The sequence below is a fragment of the Marmota monax genome, unplaced genomic scaffold, assembly GCF_021218885.2.
Source record: "Marmota monax isolate L192 unplaced genomic scaffold, Marmota_monax_Labrador192_F-V1.1 WCK01_AAM20220418_F8-fsc00008, whole genome shotgun sequence".
Taxonomy (NCBI): Eukaryota; Metazoa; Chordata; class Mammalia; order Rodentia; family Sciuridae; genus Marmota; species Marmota monax.
Window position 1 is genome coordinate 9,676,350 of NW_026694432.1, and position 17,274 is coordinate 9,693,623.

A 17,274-nucleotide genomic window follows, 5' to 3' on the forward strand; every position below is an offset into this window, starting at 1 on the left:
AATCTTAGATAATTGATGTTGTTTACATTATATCTTCATAATCGTAACTGGCTTTGATAATTTTGTGCTGTTCAAATAGGATTCCACATATATGTCTTAATTCCAAATAAGCATGATCAAAAAACAGCATACTGCTATACATTGATATTTGCAAAGTTACAAATCAATGGTCTACAACTACTATTATCCATTCAAATATATAAATATGCCTGAAATCATGACAACCAATGTATTATTCCTGAGAATGGGAAGATTAGTATTCAACCATCCATTCAAATCTGCATAATAAAAAACTGAAATCAATCAATAGTAATTAAAAGCCTGCTGGATCATATATGTACTAGGACAAATTCTTCTTCAATTATATACAATATGGAATTTAAAAATGACCATATTCTAAAGAAGGCAGTGATTACTATAATAGTAATTGATCCCATGATCTTTTTTCTTACAAAATTCAGTTGAATAAAACACATGTTGGTCTTTGCCACATGCTGGGGCCACAATTGTGAATTAGACAATATTCATGACCTTAGAATGGTTAGAGAATGGCATATAAAGTATTTATAGTTCAGTTGGTACAGAATAGACATGAAAATACATTTAAGAAAAAAGTGTTCAATATACAAAATTTAAGCTCAAGTAAGTTAAAAAAAAAATGCCAGTCTATCAAATACTGACTAAAAGCTTAATATGGAGGTTTCAAGTTCAACTGTATGATTTTATTTTTTAAGTAGCAGCAATAATTACACATTGATGATACATCATCTCATTCAAAATGGTTACCTTTTTCGTTTGCAAGGCTACTGGAATTATATTACCAATGCCAGACATCCACAGGGAGTTTATTACTCTAGTGTTTCATTTTATTTCAGATAGTCAAAAATTTTTTGGGGCCAGGGTTAATGAATAAACTAAGTGCTAAACCTTTTAAGAATAATAATTTGGTAACTGCTGTATTTTTTTTTAAATTTTATTATGGCTTATAAATGTCTCTCAACAAATAAAAAAATTCTGGGTGCTAGTTACACAGTCTACATTTGAAATATTATCTTCCATGTTGACCTCATTCAAGAATGATACTTCTAAGAAATAAATGCTATCATATGCGTTAAAAAAAAAACCTCTTCCAAAATAAAAATAAATGTGACTGCTTTTATTCTTTTATTATGGTATTTCAATTTTTTTTCACATTTAAAAAACTCTTGATACCTCTCATATCAAAGTTACCTTTTTTTTTTTTTTTTTGGTGGTCCTGGGGATCAAACCCAAGGCCTTGTGCATGCTAGGAAAGCACTTATATTATCACTTAGTAAGAAAAAAAAAAAAGACTTCTGAACAAATACTTTGTATGTCCCACTATCCTGAATACAGAATACCTCCAGTATAACAAAAGAATCTATCCTATTTGAACAGAATTTGTGGGATTAATATTTCCTAGTAAAATTTACTATTTTATGTTATGGCTATTCTAACTCTATTATTCCACTCCAATACCACACCCCGCCCAAAAAAAAGCCTTTTAAAACATGGAAGGGTTAAAAAATAGATTCTATTTTTCTTTGAATTGCTTAGAAGACACTTACTTTTAACAAACTGAAGTAAATGACTAATATTTTCTTTCCTTTACTCATTATAGCTTCTCAGGAGTCAAGAAATCCCTGTTAATCCCCCTTCCTGCTGCAGGGCAACAGCATTAATCCTAAAGCCACTAACATCTTTTTTTTTTTTTAATATTTATTATTTTTTAGTTGTAGTTGGACACAATATCTTTATTTTATTTTTATGTGGTGCTGAGGATCGAACCCAGGGCCTCACATGAGCTAGGCAAGCACTCTACCACTGAGCCACAACCCCAGTCCCACTAACATCTTTGGAAAAGTGAATGGCGGCTGAGTGAAGAAGGGAAAAAAAATTCTATATATGATTTTATTTATCCTTGCATTAAGAACTAGCAGGTATCATTTCATTATTGACAATGAAATCAATTTAATCATAACAAGAAGAAATGAAGTTTGATCCTAAACTAAATATATGTTTTACTGAAGTTAAAAATCCCTAAAATCTCTATATTTGTGATGATGAAGAAAGACTTCCACTGCTACTAAACTAAAACTAAACTGCTACTAAACAATTCTTTTTCTAATATCACTTCTTGGTTTCCTATCAAAATATCCAATGATTATTACAAAATATAATTATTCCTCTCCTATGATCTCCTTCCTCATAGTAGATATAACTTTGGATAATGGGCTTGGCGTTAAAAGACCACAGTATGAATTTTAACCTGTGCCAATGGAACAAGCCAACAGAAGAAAAGCATTAATTAGATTAGGAATTAAAAACCTTGGGTCGGAATCTCTGCTCTATTACTTGAGATTTGAGACCCTGGGCAATCAAAAGATTTCTTTGATTACTATGATCCTTTATTGCCATATCTGTGCGATGATTATCATACAGACTGGGTAAGATAATTTACTGTACACAAATAATATTTCTATATAAAATAGTAAACAAAAAGAATAAAACAATGTAACTGTACAAACAGACATGGCTATTTCGGTCAATGAAGACTGAAGTACATGAAAGGATTTACTAGGCTTTCTTACAAACAAAATGCTGTTTCCAACGTAAATAATCCTGGCTCAAAAGCACTCAGGGTCCCCTAATCAAGACTATGCAAAACCAATCTAGTCATACAGCTTACTCCCTTGCATTGCCCTCCAAATACTTTGGTGAACAGTAAGTACCTTTTTCTAATCTCCGATAGCATTACCTACACCCCCCTAACCTGATATTGACTCTTACATTTTAGAATTTTCCTGTGTATCAGGTTTGTCCTTCTGGTCTAAACAGATCCAATACAGTTAGAATTAAAGAACCATGGGTACACTTACTGTTGATATATATACATATATGATATATATACATATATAAGCAAGTAAGTACTATACTCTGTAGGCAAATAAGATAAACTGAATTAAAACCAAAATAATACAATTCAATTATATGGTAACAAAGTTGCAAAAGAGATTAGTACTCACTCAAATGGATTTTTTCTGAGGCAAATTTGACCTAGAAACCTAAATAATTTGATCCTTTTCACCAGTGGGTTTCCAAACAAGAGGGGCAAATGACTATCAGGAGACACTAATAAATGTAAAGGAAATCAATCTAACACTAATTTATTTCATACTGACATCATTTTATTTACAAGGTATGAGACATATATTATAGTCAATAGACAATTTTCTGTGGGAAGATCAAAAGGAACTTCTGTTTCTAGACTAAATTAAGCCAATGATATTTTTATTTGCATGATTTCACTTGGGAGCAAAATTTATTCATGTCATCATTTAATTTACTAAGACTTTAAATTTGAAACAATATTTCACATAAGCCCCTAAATGCTAATAACATGCTAACAAAGCATATACAAACTAAATATACTTACCAAGAACAATACACACTTGCAGTTTGGAGCTGCTGGGTAAGATAAGTCGTACAAAGAACAAATGCTGTGTTATCTTGACCCTCAGATTCCAGATTACATATGATGTCTAGTACTTCCTTGCAGTCGACCTTTGCAATCTATCAAAAATGAGATGACTAAGTTAAAGAGAAAATGTTGGTGACTTATCTATAAACTTTGTTATGTAATAATAAATCTTCTTTGTAGTATTTTCTTTGATAATTGTTGAGGCAAGAATTTTCTTCTATTGACTAATGGCTGAATAGTACTGCATAAATAGTTCACAAACAAAGAAGGGAACTAATACTTCTAAGGAAGTTCTATTACATTCTCAACACAGATATGAACATTGTGCATAGTTTTTTTTTAAAACTATACAAATGAACATTACTATCACATAAATGAGTCAAATTTTGCATAATAACCATAGGTTATTTTTGCCTTGAAGTATAATCTTTTTTTTTTCCTTCCTGTTTTTGATTCTTTTTTTCCCCAATTTTCTTCAGGTCACTCTAGTTACAGATATTAATATATGGCTTTCCCTTACTGCCAAATAGGGCTAAAGGAGACCAGTTCAGAAACTGTTTTAAATATAAATGGTATATTAACATTATTTTTTCAGCTGGGCATGGTGGTGCACGCCTGTAATCTCAGCAATTTAGGAGGCTGAGGCAGGAGGATTAAGTTCAAGGCCAATGTCAGCAACTTCCCAAGACCCTGCCTCAAAATAATAAAGAAAAAAGGGCTGTGGGCCAGGCGCAGTGGCATATACCTATAATCCCAGCAGCTCGGGAGGCTCAGGTAGGAGGACTGTGGGTTCAAAGCTAGCCTCAGCAATTTAGGGAGGCCCTAAGCAACTTAGTAAGACCCTGTCTCTAAATAAAATATAAAAAAGGGCTGGGGATGTTGCTCTGTGGTTAAGTGCCCCTGGGTTCAATTCCTGGTACCAAATAATAACAACCACAAAAAGGTTTGGGGATATAGCTGTGTAGAAAACAGCCCCTGGGTTCAATCTCTAATACCCCAAACAAAAAATTTAAGAAGTCAGTTTTTCATAGGATTAAGAAAAAAATATTTTGTATCAATGAGTTTTGTTTGTTTTTAAGACAGGGTCTTGCTATGTTGTTCAGATTACTCTCAAACCTCTAAGTCTTAAGTGATTGAAATTCCCATCAGCCTTCCAAGTAGCTGAGAAAATAGGTATGCACTATTATGCCCAGCTTATGAGTTTTTAAAACAATTAGAATTCTTTTTAGAAATACATCATTCTCATTTAAGACATCTTTTTAAAATTTTCCTCCTTTTTGGTACTGAAGATTGAACCAGGAGTGCTTTAACTACTGAACTACATCCCCAGTACTTTTTATTTTGAGACAGGGTCTCACTAAGTTGCTAAGAGTCTTGCTACATTGCTTTAGCCTTCTGAGTCACTGGGATTATAGGTATATGCCACTACATCCAGTTTATTTAAAGAAATCTTAAAAACAAAACAAAAAAAAAAACCTTGGGAAAAACAGCCAAATTTGGGGGGGCTCTTTCTTCTATAGTGAAAAAGAGGATAAAATGAGAATCAGACTTTTACAGACCTTTTCTCATGCTACTTTATCATTTCTCTTAGTAAACAGCATTATCAGGACATAATCTTGTAACTGTCAGCATTATAAATATCATATAGGACACCAAAATATATAAAACAGATAATCTCAGGACAAATGTGATACGTATCACAGCAAATGAGGTAAACAAATCAACTCCTCCAGAGTACTATCAAGTTGCAGAATGTGGTTCTAAGTCTCTAATTTAGTCACATCTTAACACAGGAGGAGAAAGTCTTCTTTCAAAGCTCAGCTCAAATGCCATTTTCTCAGAGAAACTTTTTTGTTATGCTTTAGATCTGAGGTGTCCCCCAAAAGCTCATGTGGGTAACACAATGCAAGAAGGCTTAAAGGTGAAATGATTGTCAGAAAAGCCTTAACCTAATCAGTGCATTAACCCACTGGGATTAACTTGGCAGTAACAGTAGGCAGGTAGGCTGGAGGAGGGGAGTCTCTGGAGTGTGCTTTTAAGGTTTATATTTTGTTGTGGTAGTTAAGAGCTCTTTGTTTCATGGTTCCATGTCCTGACCTACTTTCCTCTGCCACATTCTTCTGCCATAATGTTCTGCCTCACCTAGAGCCCCAAAGAGTAGAGTCAATTATCTATGGATTGAGACTCAGAAACTGTGAGCCCCCAAATAAACTTTTCCTCTTAAAATTGTTCTCATTGGGTCTTTTGGTCACAGCAGCATAAGAGCTGATTAAAACACCTTTCCTAACTTCTACGACTGTTATTAGAATACCCTTCAAGCACTTTCAAATTCCTCCTTTATTGAATTTATCACAACTACAATTCAATCATTTTCTGGGCAATTGATTACCATCTGTCTTCTCTGCTAGAATATAAAATCCATGAGGTTAGGGACTAAGTACATTTTTGTTCAAAACTCAGCATTTATGACAGTGTTTGGACCATAGGAGACATTCAGTAAATAGGTGTTAATGAATGGAATAAATGAATCAGGTTTAGTCAAGATAAGAAGTTCATATTTACAAAGCAAACCTTACACAATTCTGTGTTCTCTAAACTTTTCTGAAGCAACAGTATAGTATAGTGGTTAAGAGCATCATTTTAGAAACAGAGTTGGAGCTGCTGGATAAGATAAGTTGTATAAAATCTTACTGTTTAGATTCTATTCCTGCTCTATAGTTACCAGGGGTATGAGCCTGGCTAGGATACATAAATCCTCTGTGTTGTAGTTTCCTCATCTGTAAAGTAGGAATAGGAGAATTTCCCTCACAGAGTTATTATAAAAATAATGCTTTTTCTTTTCTGTTTTATTTATTTATTTATTTATTTTTTGCTTAGGGGCACTTAACCACTGAGCGATATCCCTATCCCTTTATTATTCTTTATTTTGAGACAGGGTCTCACTAAGTTGCTGAGGCTAGCTTTGAACTTGTGATCCTTCTGTCTCAGCATCCTGAGCTGCTAGGCATGAGCCACTGCACCCAGTAGAAAAATACATTTTTTAAAGGAATTGGCAAATAGGGAGTAATTTGTAAGTGTTGTTAAAATGTTTTCATGGGCTGGGAATGTAGCTCAGTGGTATAGCACTTGCTTATCATGTGTAAATCCCTGGGTCTGAAATCCCAGTACCCTAAAAGAAAATAAAAAATGAATACTATACAAATCATTTTCAAAAGATAACATCATTCTCAGAAAAATCACTTGATGGTAATTTTATCTCATTAGTACTAGAGGCAAAATTAGTTTGCTAAAGCCTAAAATATAACTAAAATAAAATTTCAATTTTCAGGAGGAAAAAAAAAAACCTTATCAGACATCATGAAGAAGGAATTCTATAGATGCCTAAAACAATCATTTTCTCATCTGTAAGCCGAACAAATCAGAAGCCTCATCTAGAGAGAAAATCACCACTATATAACCACTTAAAATTATACTCACCCAAAGACCAAAGAGTTCCTATAGTAAGTGAAAAGAACTGTTTCAGAACAAGCACTATGATCCATGCCATGCTAAAACTCCCATTGAAAACCAATCCTAAACTAGGCACGATGGCACATGCCTGTAATCCCAGCAGCTCAGGAGGCTGAGGCAAGAGGATGGCGAGTTCAAAGCCAGCCTTAACAAGGTGCTGTCTCTATTTAAAAAAAAAAGGGGGGGGGCTGGGGATGAGGCTCAGGGGTTGGATGCCCCAGTACCAAAAAAAAAAAAGAAAAAGAAAGAATAGAAAAGCAATCCTAAAACTCAAAGCAATTAAGTTTAGAAATGGCAGGATAAACTCTCTAAACCAGATTTACAAATCAGAATGGAAATAATATCCAACTTTTATTTCTAGAACATTTTCTTTTTTTTAAAAAAAATATTTATTTATTTTTTTAGTTTTCAGTGGACACAACATCTTTGTTTGTATGTGGTGCTGAGGATCGAACCCGGGCCGCACGCATGCCAGGCGAGCGTGCTACCGCTTGAGCCACATCCCCAGCCCTAGAACATTTTCTTTTTAATATTTATTTTTTAGTTTTCGGCAGACACAACATCTTTATTTGTATGTGGTGCTGAGGATCGAACCCGGGTCACATGCACACCTGGCAAGCATGCTACCGCTTGAGCCACATCCCCAGCCCTCTAGAACATTTTTATCCTTTTTATTGTATTATCTCATTTTTTGTTGAATCTAAACCCAAGAATCTATAAGATTGTGGAGGCAGGCAATACTATTTCTACTTGGGTGGAGGGAGAACCCAGAAGAGACTACTTCTTGTTTCAAGTCAATTATGGCAAAGAATCAGAAATAACAGTAAACAAAATTAAAAACTACTCTCACTTCTACAAGGAAGTATTTGAAGTTTAAAATGGTGCATTTCAAGTAAAATTTCATTAACCTAATGTAATGGGGGGAAAAGGAAATGATATGAAGAATTTGAGTTAGTAGTTTAAAGGGCATACTTATTTCTACTATCTCCATTTATTACAAATAATCTACAGAAGAAAACTGCCTAATAACTAGTGTACCATAGGCCTTAATTCTTCTCAATTCTTCAAGGTACACTTGAAAACTCTTTCCCTTATGAAATATTCTTTCACAGACTATTCTAGTATCCAGTATTTGCTTGCTCTGCTCTGAATTCATAGCATCTTGTCAACATTTAACCTTCTGACTCATACTGACTGGCTTTTGCCCTTTACTATTTATGTGTTCTTACTTTGGCCCTCCAAATAGACCATAATATTATGTATAGCATAGCCCTACACATAATATTTAAAATCTTCAGTACATAAAATGCTGTAAGGAAAAAAAAATCTCTGTTAAAAATGTAGTTGCCTGGGAAAGCAGCTATTCACTAATACTCACACAGTGCTAAGTACTGAGGATATAAGCCAAATTGATTTTTGCCCTCATGGATATTCTAGTCTAGTCAGAAAGAATTAATAAGGAATCAATTACTAAGAATTATAAAGTATATTAAAAGCTACAACAGGGGAATATAGAATATTTAAAAAAATATCTTTGGTAAGAAGAACCTAATGCAAATTTGGGGGATCCAAAAGCACTTTCTTGTTGAAGTGACATCAAAAATAAAAACCAAAGCCAGGCTCAGTCATTCAGGCTTGTAATCCCAGTTACCTGGGAGGCTGATATAAGACGATGGCAAGTTTGAGCCCAGCCTTGCAACTTAGTGAGACAATAAAAAATAAAACACAATACAAAATAAGAAGGGCTGGGGATGTAGCTCAGTGGAAAGCATCCCTGAGTTCAATCTCAATCCCAATAAAACAAGAAAAACTTCAAAAAGAATTAAAGAGTAGAAATAAAATTATTTCAGTATAGCTAAGGACAACCCAGCAGTAGTGCTGGAGCATCAAATCTAGGCAGTTGCCATGAGTAGAAACACTTTTGTTTTTCTATTATCTCAGTGCCTTCCGAGTCTACTATAGGCACAGCCCTAATCAAGCAAAGTTTATCTCAACCAACTTCTTAAATTAAACGTAACTTCAATTTTCTCCAAATGTTACATATGTCCCAGCAAACTTGAAGTACAAATGTTCTATTAGTAGCACTTAATATTACTTTTCACTTGGCACTTGGCACAGAATACAAAACTATTTCTGATAATGAAAAATCTAAGAGATAAAAACAAAATAACGAAATGGTTATATTACTTGACCCCAACCTTTTCTAATAAACAGTTTGCACTACAAACCAAACACATGCTACAAAACACTTCTCAGTTCAACTAAATTAAAAATCAAGGTCACTGACAAATTTCTGAGAATTTCAGTGAGTTATCTATGTACTTAGACAAGATACAGTAGTTATTCTTAAATATGATTCCTAGTCTTAGGATTTATATGTTATAGCTATTATGTTGAATATTGTATAAATAGGATTAGTTTGTCAATTTCTACAAAAAAAGATGAGATTTTGATATGAGTAGCATTGTACTATTCAATTTGGGGAGTACTATACCATCTTAAGAAAATAAAATTTTCTGATCCATGAACATGGATGCTGTTGTTTAGATAATTTTGTTGTTAAGGCAGTGCCAGAGTTTGAATTCTGAGCCTCATGCATTTCAGGCAAGTGCCCTAACACTGAGCTATACTATCACATCCATTTAGACTAATTTCTTTCAACAGTGTTTTAAGGGATGAGGTTGTGGCTCAGTTGGAAGAATGCTTGCCTAGCATGTGTGAGGCACTGGGTCCAATTCTCAGCACCACATATAAGATAAGTAAATAAATAAACGTCAATCAACAACTAAAAAAAATTCTTTTAAAAAAGTTTTAAAAATTGTATAAGTCTTAACACTTTGGTGGTGGGGAGGGGTTGCGTGCTGGGGGTTGAACCCAGAACCTTGTGCATGTGATTTCCAATTTCATTCTATTATGATCAGATAACTTACTATGAATGATTGCAATCTTGTTTTATGGTCTAACATATATCCTTATCCTGGAGAATACTTTATGTGCATTTGGGAATAATGTATATGTAGGTACTGTTGGGTAGCATATTCTATAGATATCTGTTCTGTGTTGGTTTATATCATTCAAGTCTTCCATTTACTAGTTGCTTTCCGCTTTTGAAAATGGTATAGTCTCCAACTACCATATTGTCTATTTTCCCCTATTATTCCTCAGCCTACAAAAGTTCAACTGAACTTTTTTCACCAAGTTCATAGATTTTTTTTCTTCTATAAATTCAAATCTGAATGGTGTTCTAATGAATTAACTTCAGTTATTAAAATTTTCTACTCCAGAATTTATATTGGGTTATTTTTATAATTTCCATCTCTACTGATATTCACTATTTACTGAAACATTGTTCTCATACTTTTAATTTTTTTTCTTGGGGGTGTCATACTAGGGATTGAATTCAGTGCCTCACACATGTTGGGCAAACACTATATCATTAAGCTATATCCCCAACCCCTTTCCTTTAATTCCTTAAACATAGTTCTTTAATTCTTTGAATATATAGTTGTTCTGTACTATTTGCAGATTCCTTATCTGTGAATTAGCCTACTTGCTGAAATTTATTTGTAACCCCAAATATCAATACTATCTATGTGGTCTTTCATTAGCTGGCAAGAAAATCTGAGTTAGCTGATGTGCATATTATCAGCTGAGAACACTATGTGATATTTTGCTTTCCTATTTCAGCTGTCATTCTGTAAATGATTCTGCATTCTATTTAGAGTCAGATTTTTCTCATTTTTGTGCTAGTCTCTTTAAAAATGACCCCAAATGAAATGATGAAATTCCAATTAATATTCTTAAGAGCAAAAAGATAATTACGTGCTTTTAGCAGAAAATACATGTGTTAGGTAAGCTTCATTCAGGCATGAATTATAATACTGCTGTCCATGAGTTCAATGCTAACAAAGCAACAACCTGTACTACATAAGGCAACTTTAAGCAGAAACACACAAAAAGACAGGTATGTGTTAAATGATTGATGGAAATGTTGTGATCTAAACTCATGGGAACGTAACCCTGTATTTCCCCTAAGGAGCAGTTTTTGATAATTTAATATCTGCAACAACAGTAGATCATAGCTGCCATGAATAATAAGAACTGACTGAATTTTTAACAGCTTACTTTAAATCTTTGCCTAGTTAAGTCTCCCATCTGGGCTTAATCAGAAATAGTTTCTATTAGCTACTTTTTTTGTTGTAGTATTGGGAATTGAATCTAGGGGTGTTCTACCATTTGAGCTATATCCCCAGTCCTTTTTTTTTTTTTTTAATTTTTAAATTTTGAGTCAAGTCTCATTAAGTTGGCCGGGCTTGAGCTTGCTTCTTTTGCCTCAGTCTCCCCAAGAGCTGGAATTATTGGCACGTGCCACCATGCTATTGGATGCTTTTTACCCTATGTATCAGTTTATCATATTTCTTTGTATGATAAATAAATAGATATCTCATATTGTGAAAACTCTGTAAACCAAAAACCCCCACCTCCTAGAGTTTGGTAGTTTAGTGACTTTTCTGGAATAATTTTGTAAAGTCTGAATTCTTTGTCTCTTGTGTTCACTTATAGTCACTGCTTGATTAGCCTAATGGTCAGCTATGCATTCAATGGAAATTTTCTTAAATGTTTTGAACAAGAGTTATAGTTTGGGTATGAGATGTCCCCCAAAGGTCCTGTGTTAATTCAGGAATATTCAGAGGTGAAATGATTAGATTATGAGAGATGTATCCTAATCAGTTTACAGTTTGAATGAATTGGGTGATAACTAGACAGGTGGCATCTTTAGCTCCCCCTCTCTCCTTCCTGGTGCCGTGAGTGGAGCAGCACTCTTCCTCTACACCCTTCTTCCATGATATTCTGCTTTGCCTTGACCCGAGACAATGGAGTCAGCTAATCTTTAGTTTCTGAAACTAAACCAAAATAAACTTTTCCTCCTCTCAGTTGTTTTCATCAAGTATTTTGATTATAACAACAAAAAACTAACGTCTCTTTGCTTTTACTAAATGTCTATGTGTGTGTGGTGGGGCATGCTTTCACTATTTCAGGCAATTTACAACTTTTCCTTGCCTTGATTTCCTATGCAGAGCCTCAAGAAACCACAGGTGAGAGATTTGGACTTTCCCAGGCTATTCCTTGGTAGGCACCTAACCCTATACATGCATATTGCCTTAGTTTCTTTTGACAAGTGGCTCCTGATTGTGCCCAGCCAGACTGCGACATATAGCTTCTAAAATATCATAGGTAAGTAACCTATGAACATCTTGTATTCCAGTTTTTCCTTCTATTTTTTTTTTTTTTTTTTGCCAGTCTCCTCTTAGCACAACTAGTGATGCCTCCTCGGACAACTGTCACATTAAACAATTACCACTGATTGCTTTTTGACAAAAGCCCTGAGGAGAGTGAGCTCTGAATCAAATATAGGCAAGTCCTGAGAATGGAGCTTTACAGCAAGCTATCAGATAGCTCAAACAGTGACAATTCTCTGGACACGGGCTTTTGGAGAACTCCAAACCAAAATGACTCTTTAGGTAGCTGCTAGGTTGCTGGTTTTTACACCTACTGTGGTTGTGAAACCATTTATTTTCAAGGCTACTGTGGATCTAGGGAAAGGGAGATAGAAAGTAGGGCAAGTAAAAGAACCATCAAGCTTACTCTTCTGAGATTTGTTTGCTTTTTGAGAGAAAAATCTCTTTAGGTTATTGTAAGCCTTTAATTTCCAAAGTTCTTACAAGGCTAATTTCATTTACTCTCTGGCTTCAAATGCCGACGACCCAGAACTCTTAATTTCCAGGCAGACCTCTGCCTAAGTCTCACAGTGTATGAACACTGTCTACTATTCCTTCCCCTGTATCTTGTTCATCTTTCTATCCCCTGAGTTCTCCAATGAATATATACTTAACAAATGGAAGGCATTTCTCTATTATTTCTTATAATTACATGAGAATCTAGAATTATCTCAAAATAACATAGTCTAATTTTATCTTAAAAAAGAAAAAAAAGATCACCTTGACTACTACAGAAAATGAAGAGGGTGGGAATAGACATAGTTAGAAGGCTTTCATAATAATCAGGCAATAATATATCAGGCCTAAGAGAAGGTGGATAGAGACAGCGTATTTATCTTCCCAAGTTATTTTCTTGCTTAGGCTACTGAGGTAAACTAGTATTCTGGCAGTGCCATTAATGGAATATTTTATCATTTACCTTTCTCTAAAACAGAGGTTTTCAATGCAGTATGTTCCCGATCAGTTCTGAGGTACATTGCAAATAATTTGCTCTTATAGATTTTTAAAAACTGAAGTTAGTTGATGCTTTTTTTTAAAAAAAAAAAAAGGAATGAAAGTAGTTTTAAGTTTTCCATATAATAAAATTCCTCTGACTGCATACTTCATTAGGAGAAAGGTGGGAGTTATACAGTTAGCAAGCATGTATTTCAAGTAACCTTGGGCCTATGTTTAGGGAAAAATCATCTGTTAGATTGATAGGGTGTGAAGTGGCACACATGTGCAGTCTCAGCTGTTTGGAAGGTTGTGGCAGGAGGATTGTCTGAGCCCAGGAGTTCTAAACCAGCTTAGGTAACATGTCAAGACTCCAGGGAAGAAGGGAAGGAGGAGGGAAAAAAAAAAAGTTATCAATACTTCTATTTAAACCTAATGGTTGTCAATATCTGAGAGAAGCCTGAAATGTTCTACAGGATTTTTGAAAATGAGGTGTCTACTTGACCCTCCATAGTGACCCTGCCAGTGTCACCACACATCAATCAAAACACTCACACATAACCCATACAAGTGAGACCAGAAGTGAAATCCAAATGCATACTAACTCCTGGGAAGATTTAATAACTTTCCAGTGCTATTTAATAACTCTGGAGCTGGGGCTCAGTGGTAAAGCGCTTGCCTAACACATGTTAAGTCACTGGGTTTGATCCTCAGCACTACATAAAAACAAATAAATAAAAATAAAGGTGTTGAGTCTATCTACAACTAAAAAAATTATATATATTTAAAAAATAACTGTTTTAGGAATTTAAATATTTAAATAGGTAACTGCTTAATGTCTTCATACAGCCTTTTTAACCATTAGTGTATTTTGTAGTGTTCATCTCATTCCCCCCCTATGAAAAGGATAAAGTTAAAACATTAAGATTGTGATTTTAAAGGACTGGGGTTGTGGCTCAGTGGTAGAGCGCTTGCCTAGCATGCGAGGTGGGTGGTTTGATCCTTAGCACCACATAAAAATAAATAAAATAAAGGTATTGTGCCCAACTACAACTAACTAAATAAATAAATATAAAGAGTGTGATTTTTAAATTTACAGATTTTGTAACAACTTTTTATTCAGGATTCCTTTTACTTGATTCTTATTTAAGCTACATCTGAAATTTCTATGCTCGTGTTTACTTCTACTCCCAAACTGAATTCCCTCAAGGTCCTGTTTAAATGTATTTGCTGTTTATCATTTATACCTAGTGACTGTGTCAATTCCCACCTGTGTTACACTGGTGAGTAAATTAGATCCTGTTTGTCTTTTCCTTTCCCCAACAAGAGAAGAAATATCTCTGCTATTGTGCCTATCAACCACATCAGACACTGAAGATACAGTTCATTCAGGGATCAAGGATGAAATGGACTCCTACTGTGCACCAAGAACTCTGATGACAGATTTCTTGGATCTTTAAAATAATAGAGGAATTTGTGTTTAAAAGAGTATCTATTCTTTAATATATGGAAAGCTTGATTTTTGCAAAATTTCCCTTTTCAGTAATGAAAACACATAGGAAACATCTACTTGGCCATTGTCAAGACTGTAACTTTTACTAAAATCCTTTCATATGAAAAAAGATAGTAATGTCATCTCTTTTGATTCTATGTAAATGAAGTAAGACAACCTAGAACTCTGGTAATCTAGAATCCCTGGTAATCTTCTGCCTTCTAGACCTACCCAATTTCTGAAAAGCCCAACTCTTTACACACCAAGGTCAGAATTTTGGTTTTCATTAGACCCAGTCAATTAATCTCTTTTTAGTCCTAGTTGGACATAATACCTTTTAAAATTTATTTTTATATGGTGCTGAGAATTAAACCCAGCACCTCGCATGTGCTAGGTGAGCGCTCTACCACTGAGCCACAACCCCAGCCCCCAGTCAATTAATCTTAATTGCATGTGTCTAGCAAACTGTCCCCAGCAGAAGTTTCTTATTACACACACCCGCTACTGGGATACCCACAGGTGCCAACATACTAAGTATCTTTATTCCCAGCTGTTCCTTAAGTTAATTTAACTCTTCTTCTTCTTCTTTTTTTTAAAAAATATTTTTTAGTTGTTGATAGACCTTTATTTATTTGTATGCAGTACTGAGAATTAAATCCAGTGCCTCACACATGACAGGCAAGTGTGCTACCCCTAAGCTCCAGCCCCAGCCCTTAACTGAACCCAAGTAGATGGCTAATGTGTAACTGTTGCCTTAGAACATATGCTAATTTTAATCTTCAATTCATGAACATCTAAGGATTCATTAGTACATTTCCAAAGCAATCTAGAGATTCTCTTTAATTCACTTATCATTACAAAAGAAAACATCACTAAATAAGAGACTAATTAATGTTGATACCATTATTTCCTTTAAAATAATTTTATGGGGTTGGGGTTGTGGCTAAGTAATAGAAAATCACCTAGGATAGGCAAGGCCCTGAGTTCAATCTCCAACGAGAAAGAAGGGAAATTTATATGTGCTAAATGTTTTTACATTGATATATTTAAAAAATTAATCCAAATTATAAAAATATTTTAAATCACATCTATACCTATACATAAAAATGAATGGAATGACATACCACCAAGATGTTCCCTATCAAATCAGTTCTAAGGTTGGGGGGGTATACCTCAGTAGTACAGTGCTTGCCTACCATGTGTAAGGCCCCAGGTATAATCTCTAGTACTACCACCCAAAAAAGCCCAAAAAACAAACAAACAAAAAACTCAATGATGGAAATGCACCCCTAATTCATGGATGCTTTCAGTGCCCACCAAATGGAAATAAGTGGTAAAGTGGAAGATCCAGGTCCAAGTGCGCCCTGCATTCTAGCCTGGCCTTGGACTTGATAATTAGCTTAATGCATGTAGGGCCTTGGGGACATTACTATCTTGGCCTCAGTTCTGTCATTTGTAGAACATGGAGGACTAACTGATAATTTAATGGTTGTTAGCAGACTGAAAAATATGTTCTAATTTTTTGTGGCACTGGGAATTACCCAGGGGTGCTCTACCATTGAGCTACATCCTCAGCCTTTCTATTTTATTTGAGACAGCTTCCTAGGCTGGCTTCGAATTTGTGATCCTCCCAAGTAGCTGGGATTACAGGCTTGTAGTACTGGGTTCAGCAAAATATGCTAGAGCAAGGGTTGGCAAATATTTTTTGAAAAAGGGCAGAAACAAAATATTTTCGGCCTTTGCCACACAATTTCTGCTACAACTACTCTGTCACTGTAGTACAAAAACAATCACAGCCAATAAACAAATTGGCATAACTGTATGCCAAGAAAACTCTATGACAGTATATACCATATAACCCAGATATGTACTAGGTTTTACCATTTATGTATGTGTAAATACATTACAATATTGGTACAATCATGAAGTGCCTAATGATGCACTACTCAGAATACACCCCCATCATTAAGCAATACATGATTATAGCTGGGTGAATTTTGGCTGACAGACCACAGTGTATGCATGTGGTCTATGTAGAGTAGCATAAAACCACACTTCCTGTAACACAGTTCTTGCAAACTCAACACATTTGTTGAAAGGAGTTAATTAAGTAATTTAAGAAAAAATCCTATTTCTGTGATATTAATAAACCAGGAAAGATCATGTAATTATCTTCCTATGCTTCCCACTGTCACCTCCACCCCTTCTTTGCCATTCTTGTTAATAGGAGAGCACCACTGTTCTCCCAGTCTCAAAAGTCTTATGAACCACTTGAAGTCATTTTTGTACATCATCCTGTATTTATGCCCTATCAGCAAATCCTACACTTTCTCCCTCTTGTTAACTCCAGCCTCTTACCCTAAACCTAATATAACTCCTTCTGTCTGATTTTCCTAAAATGTCACTTTAGTCACTGATGTGACTTTAGCTTCCTACCTCAAAGCCTCCCTAATTTTTACAGCATCAAATCTAAACTCTAGGGGCTGGGGCTGGGGCTCAGTGGCAGGCAGAGCACTTGCCTAGAACATGTGAAGCACTGGTTCAATCCTTACCACAGCATA

At 34.9% G+C, this 17,274-nt stretch overlaps 1 protein-coding gene across 2 annotated transcripts in view; it reads right to left on the reverse strand.

Annotated features, from left to right (window-relative positions):
• Rlf (RLF zinc finger) overlaps positions 1-17,274 on the reverse strand; it is a 72,423-nt gene that overhangs the window by 11,803 nt on the left and 43,346 nt on the right. For both annotated transcript variants that reach the window (XM_046468374.2, XM_046468375.2), the window contains one exon: positions 3,455-3,591. In XM_046468374.2, coding sequence (XP_046324330.1) covers positions 3,455-3,591 — 137 coding nt within the window. The remainder of the gene's footprint in view (positions 1-3,454; positions 3,592-17,274) is intronic.